Genomic DNA, 18,140 nt, shown 5'->3' with positions numbered 1-18,140 from the left:
GGTAATCCGTTATTCGTTTGTTAATCTTTCAATAACAGAGTGAGATTCTGGGGTATTCAATATTCATAGCATTGCATATAGAAATGTAGGCAACACATCATCCTGGATATTAAAAAGGTTGCTATGTCTTTTGTTTTGTTTGTTTATTAATAATTTATACTTTTTCTTTAAAGAGTGGATGGGCAAAACTATGATTTCATCATTTAATTTAGTCATTGAGTCTAGGAGTTGGACATTATCAACTTTTTTATATGAGTTGAAGTCGATTATGGGTACAAGAGCAGTGTTCACAAACAGCAATAATTTTCCCTTTGTTTAAACTGTATACATTACATTGTCACTTCCTCAAGGTAAAACCCTGTAATGTTTGGTTCAAATTCCTTTTAATGTCAATGTCACATCACAACCTTTATATCATATTCTGTAACATTGACCTTTTGATTTCATTATACTTATTATAAATCAAAACAGAGCGGGCATCATAACAACAATCAAATTAAATTTTAATCTGCCAGTGTTTCGTAGAGTGAGAAAATTCTTCCTAAGCTAAGCAATATATAGGGCAACCTGGGGTAATTCCCTCGAAGTAAAAACCACCCTTTGAAACAAAATTATGCTGTACAAAATCAACATTGGGTTTGCTGTCAGTCTCACTTAAAAAATAAAACAGATTACTAGTTTCTCTTGCTTGCTTAAAGAGGTGGTTTAAAATTTTTGTTCACAATTCAGAGTCAAAAAACATCTTAGATGTAGTACCTCTCCTTTTGTTCTTAAACGTCATCCGATTATTTTCACTTGTTGAAACTCCTTCCGGAGGCGGGGGGGGGGGGGGGTTTCCCAAAGACTGCTTGCTCAGGAGTCAAATCTATTTACATTACTGATACTATGGGTAAATGTGCTACTATATCATAGTCCTGAAAATGCTGTTGCAAGAAAGAGGATCAGACGGTGCTTTAAATACGCAAGTTTTATCAAAAATTACCTGCTGTGAATTTTATATTTAGTATTATCATTATTACATCAATAATAAAAGCAAAGAGAAACAAAGTACAAGAAAATCCAAGAACAAGAATCGATAAAAAATGAGAGAAGCATGAGATTAATATATTTTTTAAAACACAGAATATTTTTAAGGATTTGCCAACAAGAAAAAAAATACAAATTGAGAAATGTTAAGCAGTAATAGAGCAAATTGACAACAACAAAAGATAAAAGTAAAAACAAAAATAGACAAATAAATAAATAAATAAAAAGGAAATAAAGTTGAATCAAAATCAAAACAGTTCATATCATAACTTTTAATATCAGGTTTTGAGGTAAATCTATGACAAAAAAAATACACAAGTCTTAAAGTTATTATTTCTAAACGATGTTTAATCAATTATGCATGCACCAACAACAGCGGCCAAATTTAAGATTAAATATAAATGAAAACACTTACATTTTATGCCTTGTTTTGCTGATACTTTAAAAAAGCAAGGAGATAGTATAAAATTACATGCGTTTAGTCTTGCAAACAAAACACAAGTGAGAATTTTATTAAAAATAAGGGTGTAAATTTGAGAATATGAAAAGAAAAGGACAATAGGAGAAAGAGAAGGGGAAGAGGAGAAGGAGTAGCAGTTGCATATACCTGCCTACTTGAAAATTTCATTTTCTTTTTCTCTTACTACTGTGGTAATTCAATAAAAAAAATTATCCAACACTTTGATTAAATTTCTGTGAAATCAAAATCTGTAATATTTCTCCCGTTTCCACAAGTCCATAACTGTCACCCAATTTGTGTAACAATTATGGATGATCTGTAAAAGTAGGCAGGTATGGTAGCACGAAAAAGGATGAAAAAAAAAATGAGGAAAAGGACGATAGAAAAAAAAAGAGGAAGAGGAAGTAGAGGATAAAGAAGCTGAAGAGGAATAGCATAATAAGAACACGAGGAAGTAAAAAACTGTATAACAAATTATGGTTTGGAGCTATAATAGGAGGATAGAAGTTTGTAATGTGAGTATTCCAAATAGGAGTGATAGGGTTACAAAAGGGTAGGCAGTCGAAAATGTTGTAATGCAAACATGACCATTGTGTGAAAAGGTACAAACAAGAACAAAATACTTTTCTTTTGAAGCTTTTACAATAATTTCTGTCCAATACATTTCACAGTCCACAGATTATAGTAGCTAAATATTAAATTTGTCAAAAGGTTTGAGTTTGAAGTTTTCACTCTCAATCTCAATATCTTATATTCCTTTAGGTAGCACCACATGAAAAAAATGTTTACTAAAAGATTGCCTGAGATAAATTTAGAAACCTTCATAGTATTGCCGTACCCTGACAAAAATCATTGATTTCAATTTGGCCAGGAATCTTGTACTGAAAATATCAACTAGCAAAAAGCCTCAAAGCTAAGACTTCAAACCAAAATGAAAAATAAGTTTGTAAGAGTACAGCACAGTAATCTGAGTGTGTCTATCAAACACAACGTTATGACCCTTCAATCTAAAGGCTAATTTAGGTGTCTTAGAAAAAAATAATTTTATCACAACTGTGAAATGGATGCTACTTGTAAATTCTTAAAGTTAAAGTAATTTCTTTCCCATACCTTTCCATGTTTTGTGGAATTTAAAAAAAATATATTTTCATTTATTAATAGCACATTTAAGCTGTGGTGATTAAATTCTTAATACGTGCTAATTGGTATCAATAATCTATTCATGATATCAGAACATTCTGTGCTACTTTTTCACCTCATCATTGCCTCACACAATTCATTTCTCACATTAAATATTTTTAAAAACCAAGTATAAGAATCGACCAATCTTGAATAGCCTTTGGTATAGAATGGGATATTAAAAAGAAAAGAAAAAGTGTAAATTAAATCAAAGCCCGAACTATGGACCCTGCTGATAATCTTTTTTTATAAAATATACATGCATGGTTTTACAATGAACTATTGCTATCAAAGAGTAAAAAAAATAAAAATATTGGCATGAATTTGTGACCTTTATCATTTTTAATAAGGACGAGAAAACAAATCAAGCAATAAAAGATGCATTCAATATTCAATTAGAACAATTCATTGTCATCCATGTGGAGAAAGTGTTTGTTGCATTTTAAAATGCAATGTTTAATTCATATTTAAAAAAGAAGCGACATAAAATGACAACGTATCTTAGTATAATCACTTAGGTGGACAATCATTTAAATAAGATATAAAATATATTCCCCTTTTGACTATTGTTTTTTTTTTATAATGTGATTCAACGCTACATGCGATGACAAACGAATATATGAATGACAACACTATAAGCATAAAACTCAATCCTATTTTAGAAGTTTATGGCAGAACTATGGAATGTTCCATCACTATTGACTAGATACAGCCTGACCCAACACACTTTGGGTCGTCTCGTCAGATCAGCTCTCACATACAAATGTAATATTTAAAATTAAAGTGTCACACTATATGGTATTGTCCAATTATCTTTGATGTCATAGCATTGTAGTCCTAGCTTAATTTAAAATGTAAAACAAATCATGGGTGATGAGTAAAAATTTGTCTGTGATTCTAGATCTGAACTTCATAATATTATGGAGATAAATCTTACTTCTGATCGTGATTTATATTCCAGTCAACTTCTGTGATAAATTTTGGGCCTTACAATTTAATGTGGGGAATATTTCATCATTAATTTCATGTACCATCATAAATGACATTTGATATTTTTAATGATAGTCATAAGGTATGCATTATGTTATATACAGTCGAGAATGGATATATCGATATCGATGGGATTGAGGTAAAATGTCGATATAAGCGTGATGTCAATATATTAGTCATCCCTAAAAACGAAAGGAAAACAAATGAGAAAATTCTAGAAAATTACAAGGGAAGTCATTCTTGATGGTTTGGTGGCCTTTAATTTGATTTTGAAATTTATGACGGGGGTGTTCATTTTATAAGACTTTTTAATAGTCTAACATTTGTGGTCCGTGTCTGAGGGCCTAGAATAATTTTATGGACCCTTTCATGGACGCGCCCTCATGAAGTTGCTGTGAAAAACAGTAGAGGGTCTTGATAGCTACTATAGTGGCATGGGGGCGGGGGCGGGAACTGTTCATTTTGTGGTCCTGATGTCTTGTTAAGGGAGATATTTCATAGTTGGAGTTGAGTACTAAATTAAAGAGAATTTTGTAAAGCTTCATTCCCATTTTCAGTGCAATGTATATTATCAGGAGTAAAAAATTGTCTCAACTCAAGGAATCGGATTACATCATAATTTCTAAACAACATCTCTGATAAAATATATGATGTGGCTCACATTGGATTCCTTTTATGAGCAAAATAAAAATATTCTCTACACAATTCCTCTATCACATTGATAGTTTTTGGGGTTTTTTTTAATTTTAAGAAAATAAGAATAGAATCCGACTTGAAAAAAATAAAACCTGATACATTTTCTGCTTATGTTTAATAAAAAAAATAAAATAAATGAACCTCGAGAGAAATTTGACAATGTGTTTTGTTTTGATGCCTATAAATTTTTAACTTGATATGTCCAAATCAGTACTTTCAAATAGCAACTATATGACAACAAATCAAGAATGACTTTTTGAATTTACGATAAATTATCATTAAACGACAAAATTTACTGAACCCAACCACTTGGAATGCAACATGTCAACAAAAATTCAAAAGCTGAGAAATTAGAAATATCCATGGTATATTTCTAGTGAAATAATCAGGTGAAAATTAGACATGCTGAGTATAAAAACAGATTGAATGGTAAACATATCAATTTTTCTTGACAATGACACATAAAGCTAGTGATTGAGTAAAACACAAAAGTAATTCTGCAATCAAAAATATCAGGAATAAATAAACAAATTAAATATATATATATATTTATAATATATTAATTTTCCCCCCACATTTATATATATATATATATATATATATATATATATATATATAATATATATATATTATATCCAGAAAACTATCTGAGAAATAGATAATAATCAGACAAACAGCAAAAATAAAAAACAAACAAATAAATAAATAAAATGGAATAATAAAGATAAAAACATAAAGAAAAAAGAGAGTAAAGAAAAAGGAACTTGCAACACACATGCATTATGAAAGCACCAGAAAAAAAGTAAGATAATAGATTTAGATAAAAGGGAAATAAGAGGACGATGAAAGTGAAAGAAGAAATGCATCTTTGTATCTCGTCTGAGACAAAAAGCATTGCTTCCCCAGATAATGATTTGGTTTTTTGGCTTTAAATTCAATAGTAAATGTGCAATGCACATAATGTTACGTGCAAAACCAGAAGGGAAAAATTAATAGAGTGTGAGGACTGTGAAGGCATCACCATAAAATGGAAGGAAAAGAATGCATTCAAGTTTTCCAAGTCAATTATGTATATTGATGACATATATAAAGAGATCCTATAATAATTTCAAAGTGTACATTTAAAGCATGTACTTACAGAGAACATTTCATTTGAATGCAAAAGGCAATGAAAATTAAAATATTGTATTGAATAAGCTAAGTATGAGCATTAATTGTTACTATAGAGTTTACGTGTAACCAAAACTAAGTTATCTGAATAACAAGAAACAGAGACACCAATTACGTTTTATTCCTTCCTTTCTAAGAAAGTATCAACAGTTTCTCAAGTCATGTCCCCATACACTTATCTACAACAACAGGAGGAATGGACGGATAGAGATAGACATGTCCCCAAGCACTAATCTGATAGAAAAGAAATGGAGGGATAGAGACATGTCCCCAAATACTAATCTACTAGAAGAGGAGGAATGGAGATAGAGGAGAGACATGTCCTCAGACACTTATTTTCCAGAAGAGGAGGAATGGAGAGAATGAAACCGAGACATGTCCTCAAACACTTATCTACTAGAAGCAGAGGAATGGAGAGATAGAGAAAGAGAGAGAGAGAGAGATAGAGAAAGAGAGAGAGAGAGATGGACAGAGACAGACAGAGAGAGAGAGAGAGAGAGAGAGAGAGAGAGAGAGAGAGAGATGGACAGAGACAGACAGAGAGAGAGACAGACAGAGAAGGAGGAGGGGGTGAAGATGAATTATCATGCTATTAACTATTATTGTTCACTGGATTGGTTCCTCAAATTTAAATCGCGTCGAGAATTAAGTCATTAATTTACTACATCAGAATCACATCATTCTTCAAAAAAGAAAAATATTCCTAGAGCTACAGAGCTGCTAAAAGCATAAAAGCACTCCTTCAGGTCGATGTAGCCTGAGTTTCTTACCATTGTTAATCAGACATCAGCAACTGTTTGTGTCATCCTTTTGAATATGATGCTAGTGTATCACACAGTGCTTTCTAACAGATCTAAGACACCCAGCAACCCAATCACTGCTGGTGAACAGTTAGTGGGGTCAGAAAAGAGTTCAACCGTACCTAGGATCAATTGCCAGCAATCAAATTATTCCATGAAATCGAGATATTCCAGTCAATGAAGAAGAAAGCATTCTGACTGAATTCTATATACAGTAAAGAAGGGATAACTTTTTTATAATCATGGGAAAAAATTATACATAGGTTGTATTTTTATCATGAGAACCACATCTATGACACTGGACTACACATGACTCATTAAAAAAATATAAATAATCTGATAAAACTGTATGTCTTTTGAGCACACAAATATAAAGTTATAAAATGGCTTGAAGTGACTTTTCGGTTTCATTTCAACCATGAGCAAAGCATGCATATTGAATCACAATATTAAGAACAACAATTCAGCATAGCACACACATTGTCAATAAAATGGCAACTATGATATTCTCAAATAAAAGCATAAAGCATCATTCCAGAAAAAAAAAAAAGTTAATGAATTTTAAACGAATAATCAAACAAGCAAATCACAAACTAAAAGTTTGTCATTTAAAAGCACCAGTTTTGTAAAGAAAAGAATGGTTTTAATGACTGTAAATGCCACATATATTCAAATGGAACAGATGCTTTGATTGATGGCAAAATTCACTAATACAAAGCACAACAAACCAAGGAACAGAGTTAGTAAAGCATTTTGATTATCACATGAAAACAAATGTAAATAGAGCACTCTTTTAAAATTCGTTGAAAAGTGAAAAAATCATAATTCAGCAAAATGAAAATTTCTATTTTATTTTAATTAAACAAAAGCTAAAATAAAATGTTAAAAATATTTCAAACTATCAAACATCCATATCATTATGATAAATGAAAAAAAAGGCATAAACAGCCATAATAATATTCTTCAACAGTCCAGCTCCTTAACAAGGAAGATAATAAAAAACACTTAATTTAAAAAAACAAAAAACAAATAAAACCAAACAAACAAAATATAAAAACATAAAAAATTAGAGTGCCCTATTAAAATCACTAAAACTCAACAGGAAAATGCACATTTCAAAATACAAAAACAAAAAAAAAATCAACAAAAAACAAACAAAGAGGAAACAAAATTCTATTTTATTATTTTTTAATTTCTAATGAATAGCCTCTTAAAGAAGAAAAATTAAATTGAAATTAAATTGAGCTGTAAAAATTTGGTTATCTTACCTATAAGCTGCATACATTTTCCATAAGGTCTTAACTTCTTAATTCCTTGTTTTAAGATATCTTTTTTTTAACATGAAGACAAAATATACTTCAACAACAAATTGGTGTGCATCATCGGACAACAAAACAGCTGGACATTAATTAATATGGCTACAAATAAGAACAAAACAAAAAGTTAGGATCAACAATTTTAGGAACAAAATCACAACCAGATAATTGTAATGCAATTTGTTACTATACAAATTTGAACCTTTGAACAAAATTATCATTTTCACAAATCAAAATAATAATATAAAATATGAAATAAAATAAAAAATGTGATCAAGTAGCAATGCCAAGAATCGGATTAACATGCAAAAATCGAACAAGAAGGAAAGAGGGATAATGCAGCCGACAGCAGCACAAAGTATGCAAGCCCCAGACAGACATATCCCTGAGGTCAAAAGGTCATCATACCCAGATAGGTGATGGGTAGTTTCCTTCCATCAGTTCTTCATCCAAAGGGTGACGTTGGTCTTGCATAGACTGAGAGAAGATCAAACATCAAAAATTGTCAAAGATCAAAACATCATATACAGATCACACAAATTTTCAATTTCTCGAACTTATTTCATTGTTCAAGTTGTGAGGCTATGTGGTCTAGTGGTATGACACTCGCTTTCGGATCGGAAGGTCCTGGGTTTGAGCCTCACTCGGCGCATAGTTGAGTCCTTGGAAAAGGCTCTTTACTCACATTCTCTCACCATACTCAGGTGTAAAATGAGTGCCTGGCCGTTAACAGCATTGTCTTTGTCTGAAAAATTGTAATATCGCCTAACAGGAGTCATGTCCCGTCCTACATGTTAAATGTTGCTATTGACCAGGGACCCCTTGTAAAGCGCTTTGATCACATTTAGTGGATATTGTGCTATATAAAGCTCAATTTTTTATTTTTTTTTCCCAATAGTTTCTTAATCATCTAATTTCAACTTATGCTTCTCACTGGGATCAATGGGATGACACCCAAGAAATAAATCAGGTGATTAAGTCATGTTAAATTTGTGTTATTCATGCCTTACCTTTCTCTCCTCTTGTCTACGCTGCCTAATAGCCATTTTGATACATTCCACCCAACCTTTCACATCCTCAGGAGTATCACACTGTGGTAAAGCACAAATAAATTTTCAATATTATTCATTGAACTATTGAAGTCAGTAAAGATTTTAAAACAGTCAGAAAACCAGCACTTTGTCTGAGAAAAGAGTGGAGCTAGAATGGATACAACACTGCACAATCCCTCAAGGGACATGCTCTGAGCCCTCATATTCAGAAACTTAGTCTTTTTCTGCAGCAAAAAAAAACTTTGTTTACTTTGCACAACTCCTCTGCTTTCAATCATTTTAAAATAAACCCTAAAGATTTTTATTTCATGTTCATACAAATAATATGAAACTATCACATAAAACTTACCATAGACTTAAACTTATAGAAAGAACACTTTGGATTATTTTAAGAAAATCTAAAACATAAAATGTCTTAAACAGAAATATGTTCAACAATATTGGATTAAAATTTAGATTTTAGGATCAAGCGCAGAATGAATTCTGAATGTAAGCCTGAATTAAATTCTCTCTGAAGTTAACCAAGCCAGATAATCTATCTGTTGTGCACATTACTGCAATTCCATCTACGTTAATATGGCCAGGAACTCATAAATAGTTTCACAAAGCTAAATCAATGTTCATAACTATCACTGCAATTCATTCTGTGAACTCTGCAATAGATATAACTCTTCCCAAAAGTCTGTGCGATGAAGCAGGGGGAGGGTTAACATAGCATTAAGCCACACATTCTAATCAATCCTTATACGAAAACTAAATGTGTCTAAAATTAAATATGATTACATTGTTATCTACCCTGAATCATCATTGTTGAGGTCAATTATCTTGGTTTTACAGGTCTAGTTTAATCAACCACCCGAAGAACACAGGATAAATATTATTTCAATTGTTTCTTCTGTAAATACCCCCCCCCCCCCCATATCCTCCTTCTACATTCCAGCTAAGACACCCATCTCACTTTCATTTTCCTCCCGTAAAGGTGTCATCTCAGAGAGAAGTGATTTTATTTGAATGGAAATAATATTGAAAGACTTAAAATCAACACAAAGTACAAGTAACAAAAATTTCAGGCTCACATTATTCTTCAGCGCATAGTGACGACTAAATCCAGTAAAAGCACTATTTGAGAAGAAAAGGGAGCCTTTATATTAGGTTCACAGGGTCCATTAATATGTCAAAAAGTTTCTAACAAACAGATGAAATATCAATATGGTAAACTTGTTAATTTATGATTATTTGAATCCATAAGACTGACTACCTGAATATAGAAAATACGCTTCGATGTGATGATTTCAAACAGGTTATCCCGATTTGGATGAGATCTGGAAATAAATTTTTTAAAGTGAAATGAGAGTACTTTACAAGGAAAACGAAAGTGAAGTAAAAATATGAAAGTCAGAGTTTATGTTTACAGAACCGATAAAAAATTATTTTTCTTAATGATAAAACCGAAAGGTTTAATTTAAAAGTCAATAAAACCTTGCAATGTGTCATGATAAAGAAAAAGAGGAATTCTTATTTTTAAAAAGGAAGAAAAAAAAGGTCCTTACCCTTCATTAGAAAGCCTAGCTTCCAAGACTTCTGAGATGGGGATCACCCGAATTGGTTGTTTTTCCTATATCACAAAAAAAAAAAAAAAATGAAAGAAAGAAAGAAAAAAGAAAAAAAAAAAGCCAAAACAATTGGAAATTAACATAAAGTATTATTTAAATAAGCATTGTAGACTGGGACAATTCAACAAGAAACCAAATTAAATCCATTAAATCCAATTTCAAACTTACTCAATCAAAATGATATAAAACACAAATAAAAACCAGAGTGACTAAAAACTTAACTATACCAATCAGTCAATCAAATCAGCAATGAATGAACAGGCCACCCAAATAAAGATTTTTTTTAATGTCTGTGTGACAGGTGTTTAGCTTACAGGCCATCGTTCAGAAACTCTGTTTCACAAAATGTACAACTCCAAACTTTTCTTTCACTGCACCAAAACTATAAAAGATCCTGTAATATCTTATTGGATATTATGGAGAATCAGAAATAATCATTACAAACCTGGTCACTTTTGTAGTAGGAAATACCACTTGAGTGCAACATAAAATATCTTCTTTTCCAATTTTTTCTCTGTCAGAATAATAACCAGGAAAAAAACAAAAAGTAATTATCTCTTGAATTTTAAATAGTTCCCAGATGACAAACAAGGTTGTTTGATAAACTTCATTTTATTCATCTATCCATTCTCAGGATAATGCTTCCTATTTTAAAAACCCAACCGTCATATAGGGCAAATTAAATAAAAGGACAGCAGGAATTTAAAGCTATAACAACCATAATTTAAGTCAAGATGAGCTTCTATAATATTTAGTTCTCAGAATTTTTTCTTTACATAAAACTGTATCAAAAGATACTTAAAGAGGATCAATTCAAAATTTCAGATTCTGACATCAAAGAGAACATATTATCCAAAAACTACATACCACAGCCCCTTGTTTGACACAATAACCAGACTTGATAACATTCCCATGTCTATGAGGAGTGCCTGTTTTGTTGGCCCCTTCCATTATGGAACCAAGGCCACGACTAGATGATGAGGCAGTGGGGGAAAGACGACCTGAGGAGGAAGACCTTGACTCGTCATCATCAGAGATGCTGTCTGATTCGAGTTCAGTATTCTGTTTAAAAGATGTAGATAATTAAGTTTGAAAAATTAAACAAAGATAGGTCTATTTGTCATATATGTACCTTTTTAAAAAATCCAAAACAACTTAACGATGATAATAGTAATAGTAATAATAATAATAATAATAATAATAATAATAATAATAATAATAATAATAATAATAACAATAATAATAATAATAATAATAATAATAATAATAATAATAATAATAATAATAATAATAATAATAATAATAATAATAATAATAGGGAATGAGATAAGCAGACGAGTAGCGTCCCTTGATTGGACGTCAACGATGGAGAAGTTATTTGTAAACAAACCAACTACAAGCCAGGCGCTCCAACTACAAAATCTATTATTCATATTTCTGTACAAAAATGCATAACGTTGATTATGATATGCATTTTTGTACAGAAATATGAATAATAAATTTTGTATTTGGAGCTCTTGGCTTGTAGTTGGTTTGTTTACAAATAACTTCACCGGTGACGTCCAATCAAGGGATGCTACTCTTCCGCTAATCTCATTCCCTATAATAATAATAATAATAATAATAATAATAATAATAATAATAATAATAATAATAGTAATAATAATAATAATAATAATAATAATAATAATAATAGTAATAATAATAATAACAACAACTACAACAATGATGATGATGTTGATGACAATGGAAGTGGTGATTTAAAACTGTCTTATAATTTTTATCCACATCCCAGTAGTTGTGATGATTGTAGAAGTAGATTAATATATACCTGAATAGGCATTTTGCAGACAACTCCTCCAGCAATCTCTGTAACATAACTACCCTGACTGACATCACCACCATGCCATTCTCTAATAGGAGCCATGAATGTTGACTCACTGGGGACCTTGAAGAGAAAAAAAAAATTAAAAAGAGTTTGGATGATAAATGACGCTTGTATTAATTTCAAAACACTTTCAACAATTATTAGTAGACCATTTGAGTAGCAGCCGACTTTCAAAATGTCCAGATAGAAAATGAGTTTAAAATCTCAAGCTATCTTTTGAACTCTATAGAATCATCAGAGAAAATATGGAGTTTCAAAATACTCAGGGTATTATATTATGAGGCACACAAGACAAGTACTTTCCTAGTTAAGTCAATAAATAAATGACAAAAATTGCTGTTTTCGTTGAATGGCAAAAATGTGACTTAGTACATTTTGAAAGTCATCTACTCATTTACAGCTCCATTTCACTTTTATTTCCCATGTCTCCATCATGTGGCATCTACGGCAATTTTGTGAAAGTGTGGGCAATAATTCAACCAAGTGTACGACTAGGTTGAGAGAGGTTGTCTTAATTGCATGGTCAAAACATTCGTCACCTTCACCTAAAAGTTACGCTATTCGAGAGCGATTTTCCTATGAAATCCTTAGTGTACGATACAGGGAGACTTCACTCTATAAGTTTGTGTGTCTGTTTTTGGGGTTTTTTGTTTGACTGTTGGCACCAGTATAATAATCATGTCTCACCTTATTTTCCCAATATTTTAAGTAGTTGGTCTCTGCATCATACTTTTTATTTTTGCCAGTCGTACACTTGGGTCACCTCACGTCGTACAATTTGTTTTACCAGTCCTCAAGTCCCAATATCTCATACTTTATAATTTATAACAAAATTATATTTAAAAACAGTGATAACAGTATGGTCCATGTTCGCTTTATTTCATGACTAATTATAATTTGACTGAATTGTATATTGTAGATACTAAAATAAAAAAGTTATCATGATGAAAAAGAAAACGTCCTCACTGTGATTTTGCTGGCATTGTTAAGGGCCTCAATCCACTGCCACTTGTCTGGGTCTTTCTCTGCCTGGAGAAAATATTGGCGACCTGCCACAGTGATAGCTGAGAGGAGAGAAGAAAAAAAAATGTTTAAAAAAAGCTCGCTTGTAGCAGTGATCACATAAAAGGAATCAATTTGTTAATTTATCAATTTTCACAAAACATATGAGAGGAAAAGTCATGATGCGTTCTAGTAATTAAATTCATACTTTTGACTAACTAGGCATACATCAGAAGACCAGTAATCTATTAAACGTTGCATGATGGTAAATATCTGCATTAGTGCATATCTTGCTCGGGTCACAGTTTGAACAACGTGTTACTTACTGAAGCAGTGAAGCACCTTCAGTCTTTGTTTGGCTCCATCACCAACCTATTCATAAAAACAAATCAATATATATATATTTAAAAATAATAATAATAATATTTTAAAATTGTTAAAAACCTCTGAAATATTATAATCTACTTTTGAAGATTTTCCACATATTATTGTGTGCATCTCTCATGTCTAATTTAACTTCTCGTTTTGAAACAATGACAACAATAGAGCTCAACATGTCCTTCACCAGGTATTGGTGTAATGCCTTACCCACTCTGCCATCTTGTTCTTGCCAACCTGCATCACCCTATGTGGATCAATGACATTTGCTAGATGTAAACGAATGAAACTCATCTGTATCTGCAAGCTTTACCATCAAACATTGAAATGCGTTTATTTCAAGTATGTGCTTCAAAATGCGTCACTGGTATATGTTTTAATGATTTGCTTCTAAAGTTGATTTTTACCAAGACATCAGGAATAAATTTATCATCTTAGTTTTTTCTATAAAACTGTACTGCAGGATAAATGAACAAAAAATTCTTTAATTCAATTAAACACTGAATTCATAAAATAATAATGTTGCATCTATACCCATTATGTTGTTAAAAGAGTGACATGGAAATAAAATGCATAAAACACAGAAAAAAAATGTAATGAATTAGAACTCAAATCCTAACCTTATTGATGTTGTGGATGTTGATTTCTCCAACAGGACCTCTCCATGCATCTGGTAAATTCTGAAAAGATTACATTCACTAAGAGTAAATATTCTCCAAAAAAATAAATATATATAATTTTTTAAATTTAAAAAGCAAAATTGAAAAGAGCAATAAAAATTTAATAGCAAGCCCATTTGTACAACACTGTGATTTCTATTCACTAATTGCATCACTTCTGTTCAAATGACCAAGCACATTTTTGTATAACTTAATAGAAAAGTCATGATGCAACAGCCACCAACAACTCGGTAAACAACACCATCACGATTATCCATATAATAATTATTATCTATATACCACAACAAATATAAAAACATTATAATAAAAATTTTAAAACAACTTACAGCTGGACTATCCATAAAATAAATAAGTTTGGCATTCACATGGTCCAGCACAAAATACCTGAATAAGAAAAAAAAGAGTATTTTTTAAAATCAATTTCACCAATGACTGATAAATTTTTTGGAAAAAATTTCCAAAAATCCATTCTAATTTTAAAATAAATCAAATATACTGCTGTGGAAGGACCAGCCTTCCTCAAAAAGGAAAATTACTTAAATTAGTGTAAATTGTTTCATAATTTATGGATAAATCGAGTAATATTTTCTTTCTTTGTAAATAGCAAAAGTAGTCTCTTCATAAAGGAATGCCTTATTATCACCATAAGCTAGGCCAATCTTTTAAAAATGAATTATCTTATTTTAATTTAACGCATTAAAATTTGCTCTCTAATGTTTGTAACTGTATAAATATAATTTGGTCTACAACATATTGTTTGTAAGTGCATTACTAAAAAGAATATAAATGAAATGTAATAATATTTTTACTTAACTATTCAACCTATGGATTGATATCATGCATTTACTAAATATATATTAGTGTTAAATATTTCTTGAAAAATTTAATAATGATATAATTCCCAAACTTGTTTACCTTCGGCAGAAAATACCACTGCCCTCAGTTTCCTCAATATTGAGAAAACCACAGAGCCGATGTTCCCTGTCTTGGTATGGCATCATGCATTCTCTCCTCAATCAATGGCAAGTGCAAGAATTTGGGCTATGCAACAGATTCTTGTGGAAGTTTGTGGACAGCAGCGTGTGACTTACAATGATGTTTATGATGGCGAAGATGACAATAATGATTTAAGATTATTGAAATAGTTGCACATGACAAAGGATCTTCATTTTGAGCTACTCTAAGTAGCTCGGTCTTTCAATTTACGTTCATCATTTATTCCTTTGAGATTTGTTACTTTTCTCATCATAGTAGAGTTACATGTCTAATAGCTTCAACAATGTTAACTGAATAATTGTATAGCTATGAGAAAATGGTCAAATACTAGATCCAGATTATATAACAAAATCAACCACTTATCCAAACTGAAATATTATTATGTTCTTAGATGATCAAACTAAAAACCAGGGCAGGTTTTCCTTCGCACTGCACTTTGAATGCTGGAATGATCTGGGGAGGGGAGGGAAAAAAATATTCATAAACATATAACAAAATCCTTAAGAGCCTTGGAACTGTGTGGTGGTAAATATCAAGATGTTTACAATTTACAGCACTCAGAACAAGAATAGCTACAGCCTTTTAGAACATTCAGTGGTAATTTATACTAAAGCAAGGTTGCAGCTATTCGGACTCGCCTTCCCTAGCAGTACATTTCTAATTTCTAATCTAGTTATTAACAATTACATACAATTGATGCAAATGAAAATAACAACTATATACAAGCAATCTAAACCTGCTTTATTTGATGAGAAAAACAAAATCATTGATCAATTGGAAGTCCAGACAGAAATTATAACCGAGTTCTAAATGAAAAGCTTTTCTAACAATTTTACACGATGTCCAAAAAAAAAAATCAGGACAAAATAATAATATTCTGATAGTGTTAGACAAGCAACAATCCTTTGACAGTACGAAGTAAGGGTATCAGCTGTGTCAGTCTGATACGGGTAAAACAGAATTTATTCGGATCTCTTCTTCTGCTTTCTTTTCAGTTCCACAGTTCCACCCTTTGCTGACTGCCCGTACTGTCTCCCCTCTATGTTTGCGCACATACTTTCACGTTCAAGATAGGCCACGGAAGACTATTCAAACTTGAGTCCAAATTGCCACTTCTTAATTTAGGAACAGACTTTATCACTTGTAAACAAGAAATGGTCAATGAGAGAAGAATCAACATCAATACAAAAAGGCCATAAGTTTTAATGAATAAAAGTTTTAAAGTTGAAGATGCTGAGAAAGGAGAAACATGTAAGTAAAAGTTTTTGAAATAAAAGCAGTTTTTTTTTTTTTGTAAAACAATTTCTCTCTAACTTTAAGGGCTAAAATATCTCTGAAGTTGGTTGAACTGAGGAAATGAAATTCTGAGGGACACCTAATGGATATGCATAAGAATAAGAATCTGTTCCCCAAGAATTTTCTCCTGAATTCCAGAGGGTTTTCCAATTAACCAGTAGATATTTGTCCAATCAAAACATGGAATTTGTGACACACCTTCAAACGTGGTCGAACAAACATGGCTGGTTATCTATAAACAATAACGTGAATAAAATCGACCTCTCTCAGTCTCAGATCATTGTTATTGTTTTTATACTGCCAAATGGATGACTAGAGTTATCAAGCGAATTTCTAGATCACATTATGAACGTTTAAGTTTAAGTTTAAGTTTTCACATTTTTTTACTGTGTAACACAGTGTTGGTTCTATTGATGAAGTGGTAGAACAGTGGGTATTTTAGTTAGATACATTTCATCGGTAGTAAAACATGTGTAGTTTGTTATGTTTACGTATCACTGCCATTGTTTACATTATAATTGTGACGACTGTCCGAGAGGCGTGGTTATCTGTCTATATTAGGTCAGAGTTAGGTTCCAGGATTACACACCGTATAATCGTTTTGATATATTCATGTGTCTGTTTCTTGGCTTTAACTCGACCGTACTTTGAAAAAACTAAGGAAAACTTGAGATTGTCTTGAGAGTTGAGGGGGATAATCTGATTCCGATCTGCTGGCTGGCGACAGAAGTAGAAGCGAAAAATCTCTCCGTCTCCGCTCCAACTTCAGGTCCAAGCCCAAGCAAGTATGAGTGAAAAAACGGATTGGCCGAGTGGATCCATTCTAATAAAACTGAAAAGAATACAAAACGTTATCAATCTATTAACTTACAATATTATAATGCAGTTCCGTCGACAGTCACAACAGGAGGATCGGAATCGTCGGTCGTTAGTCTATCCTATCTTCTACTTCTGATTCTGACTCTAGAACTAAAGTAAACAACGATCATCGAATCATTGTACGCGAATAATCAAATAGCTACAGTAGTATGTGTGCTTCGGTCTTCGTGTATTTGAATTAAAATAAAAAGGGGGAATTAGAGTACATTTACAAAATAGTATATTACTAAACTAAGTGGCAGACATCTTCAATTGATTGATACACTAGCTATGATACACCAATGATATTTGATGCTGAGAAACTGAGATACGAAATTGTTAGTTATCCCGGAAGTGAGTTCCCTAGTATGTTCTTCTACTCCAACCACAAAAGATCTCTCTCTCTCTCTCTCTCTCTCTCTCTCTCTCTCTCTCTCTCTCTCTCTGTGTGTGTGTGTGTGTGTGTGTGTGTGTGTGTGTGTGTGTGTTTAAGCTTTTTAAAAAAATGTTATACCAGAATGTAATATAGTTGATTTAGAAGTCAAATAAATTATTAAATATATCAATTTTAGCAAATAGGTGTATTGGGGTTACGAATACCTGGCTGACAGTCTGCTTGTTTGTTAGTGAGTTTTAAACTCGGGTTCGTAACTATGTGTTTGAGTATCAGACTACATGGTTTGAGTTTGATTGAATGTCTTTACAACACAGGTTCAGAAAAGATCATTCACATGAAAGCC

The 18,140-nt window shown here is 31.7% G+C and overlaps 1 protein-coding gene across 5 annotated transcripts in view; it reads right to left on the bottom strand.

Annotated features, from left to right (window-relative positions):
• LOC144966314 (pleckstrin homology domain-containing family A member 1-like) overlaps positions 1 to 17,753 on the bottom strand; it is a 32,540-nt gene extending 14,787 nt beyond the window's left edge. For 2 of the 5 annotated variants that reach the window (XM_078902554.1, XM_078902555.1), the window contains exons 1-14: positions 17,414 to 17,753; positions 15,166 to 15,699; positions 14,577 to 14,634; positions 14,191 to 14,250; positions 13,519 to 13,564; positions 13,157 to 13,254; positions 12,134 to 12,250; positions 11,170 to 11,364; positions 10,748 to 10,816; positions 10,240 to 10,304; positions 9,948 to 10,011; positions 8,648 to 8,728; positions 8,046 to 8,114; positions 1,442 to 1,465 (exon numbers count right to left, since the gene is read on the bottom strand). In XM_078902554.1, coding sequence (XP_078758680.1) covers positions 1,445 to 1,465; positions 8,046 to 8,114; positions 8,648 to 8,728; positions 9,948 to 10,011; positions 10,240 to 10,304; positions 10,748 to 10,816; positions 11,170 to 11,364; positions 12,134 to 12,250; positions 13,157 to 13,254; positions 13,519 to 13,564; positions 14,191 to 14,250; positions 14,577 to 14,634; positions 15,166 to 15,251 — 1,029 coding nt within the window. In that variant the 5' untranslated portion in view covers positions 15,252 to 15,699; positions 17,414 to 17,753 and the 3' untranslated portion in view covers positions 1,442 to 1,444. Of the gene's footprint in view, positions 1 to 160; positions 1,466 to 8,045; positions 8,115 to 8,647; positions 8,729 to 9,947; positions 10,012 to 10,239; positions 10,305 to 10,747; positions 10,817 to 11,169; positions 11,365 to 12,133; positions 12,251 to 13,156; positions 13,255 to 13,518; positions 13,565 to 14,190; positions 14,251 to 14,576; positions 14,635 to 15,165; positions 15,700 to 17,413 lie in introns of those variants that run through there. The other 3 variants (XM_078902552.1, XM_078902553.1, XM_078902556.1) reach the window with 2 other exon arrangements.
• Between the last annotated feature and the right edge of the window lie 387 nt (positions 17,754 to 18,140).

Source organism: Berghia stephanieae, chromosome 2 (assembly GCF_034508935.2).
Source record: "Berghia stephanieae isolate SIO BIC M18660-M18661 chromosome 2, UCSD_Bste_1.3, whole genome shotgun sequence".
Taxonomy (NCBI): Eukaryota; Metazoa; Mollusca; class Gastropoda; order Nudibranchia; family Aeolidiidae; genus Berghia; species Berghia stephanieae.
The sequence above is the reverse complement of the archived record's forward strand: the minus strand, read 5'-3'. Positions and strand labels throughout refer to the sequence as shown.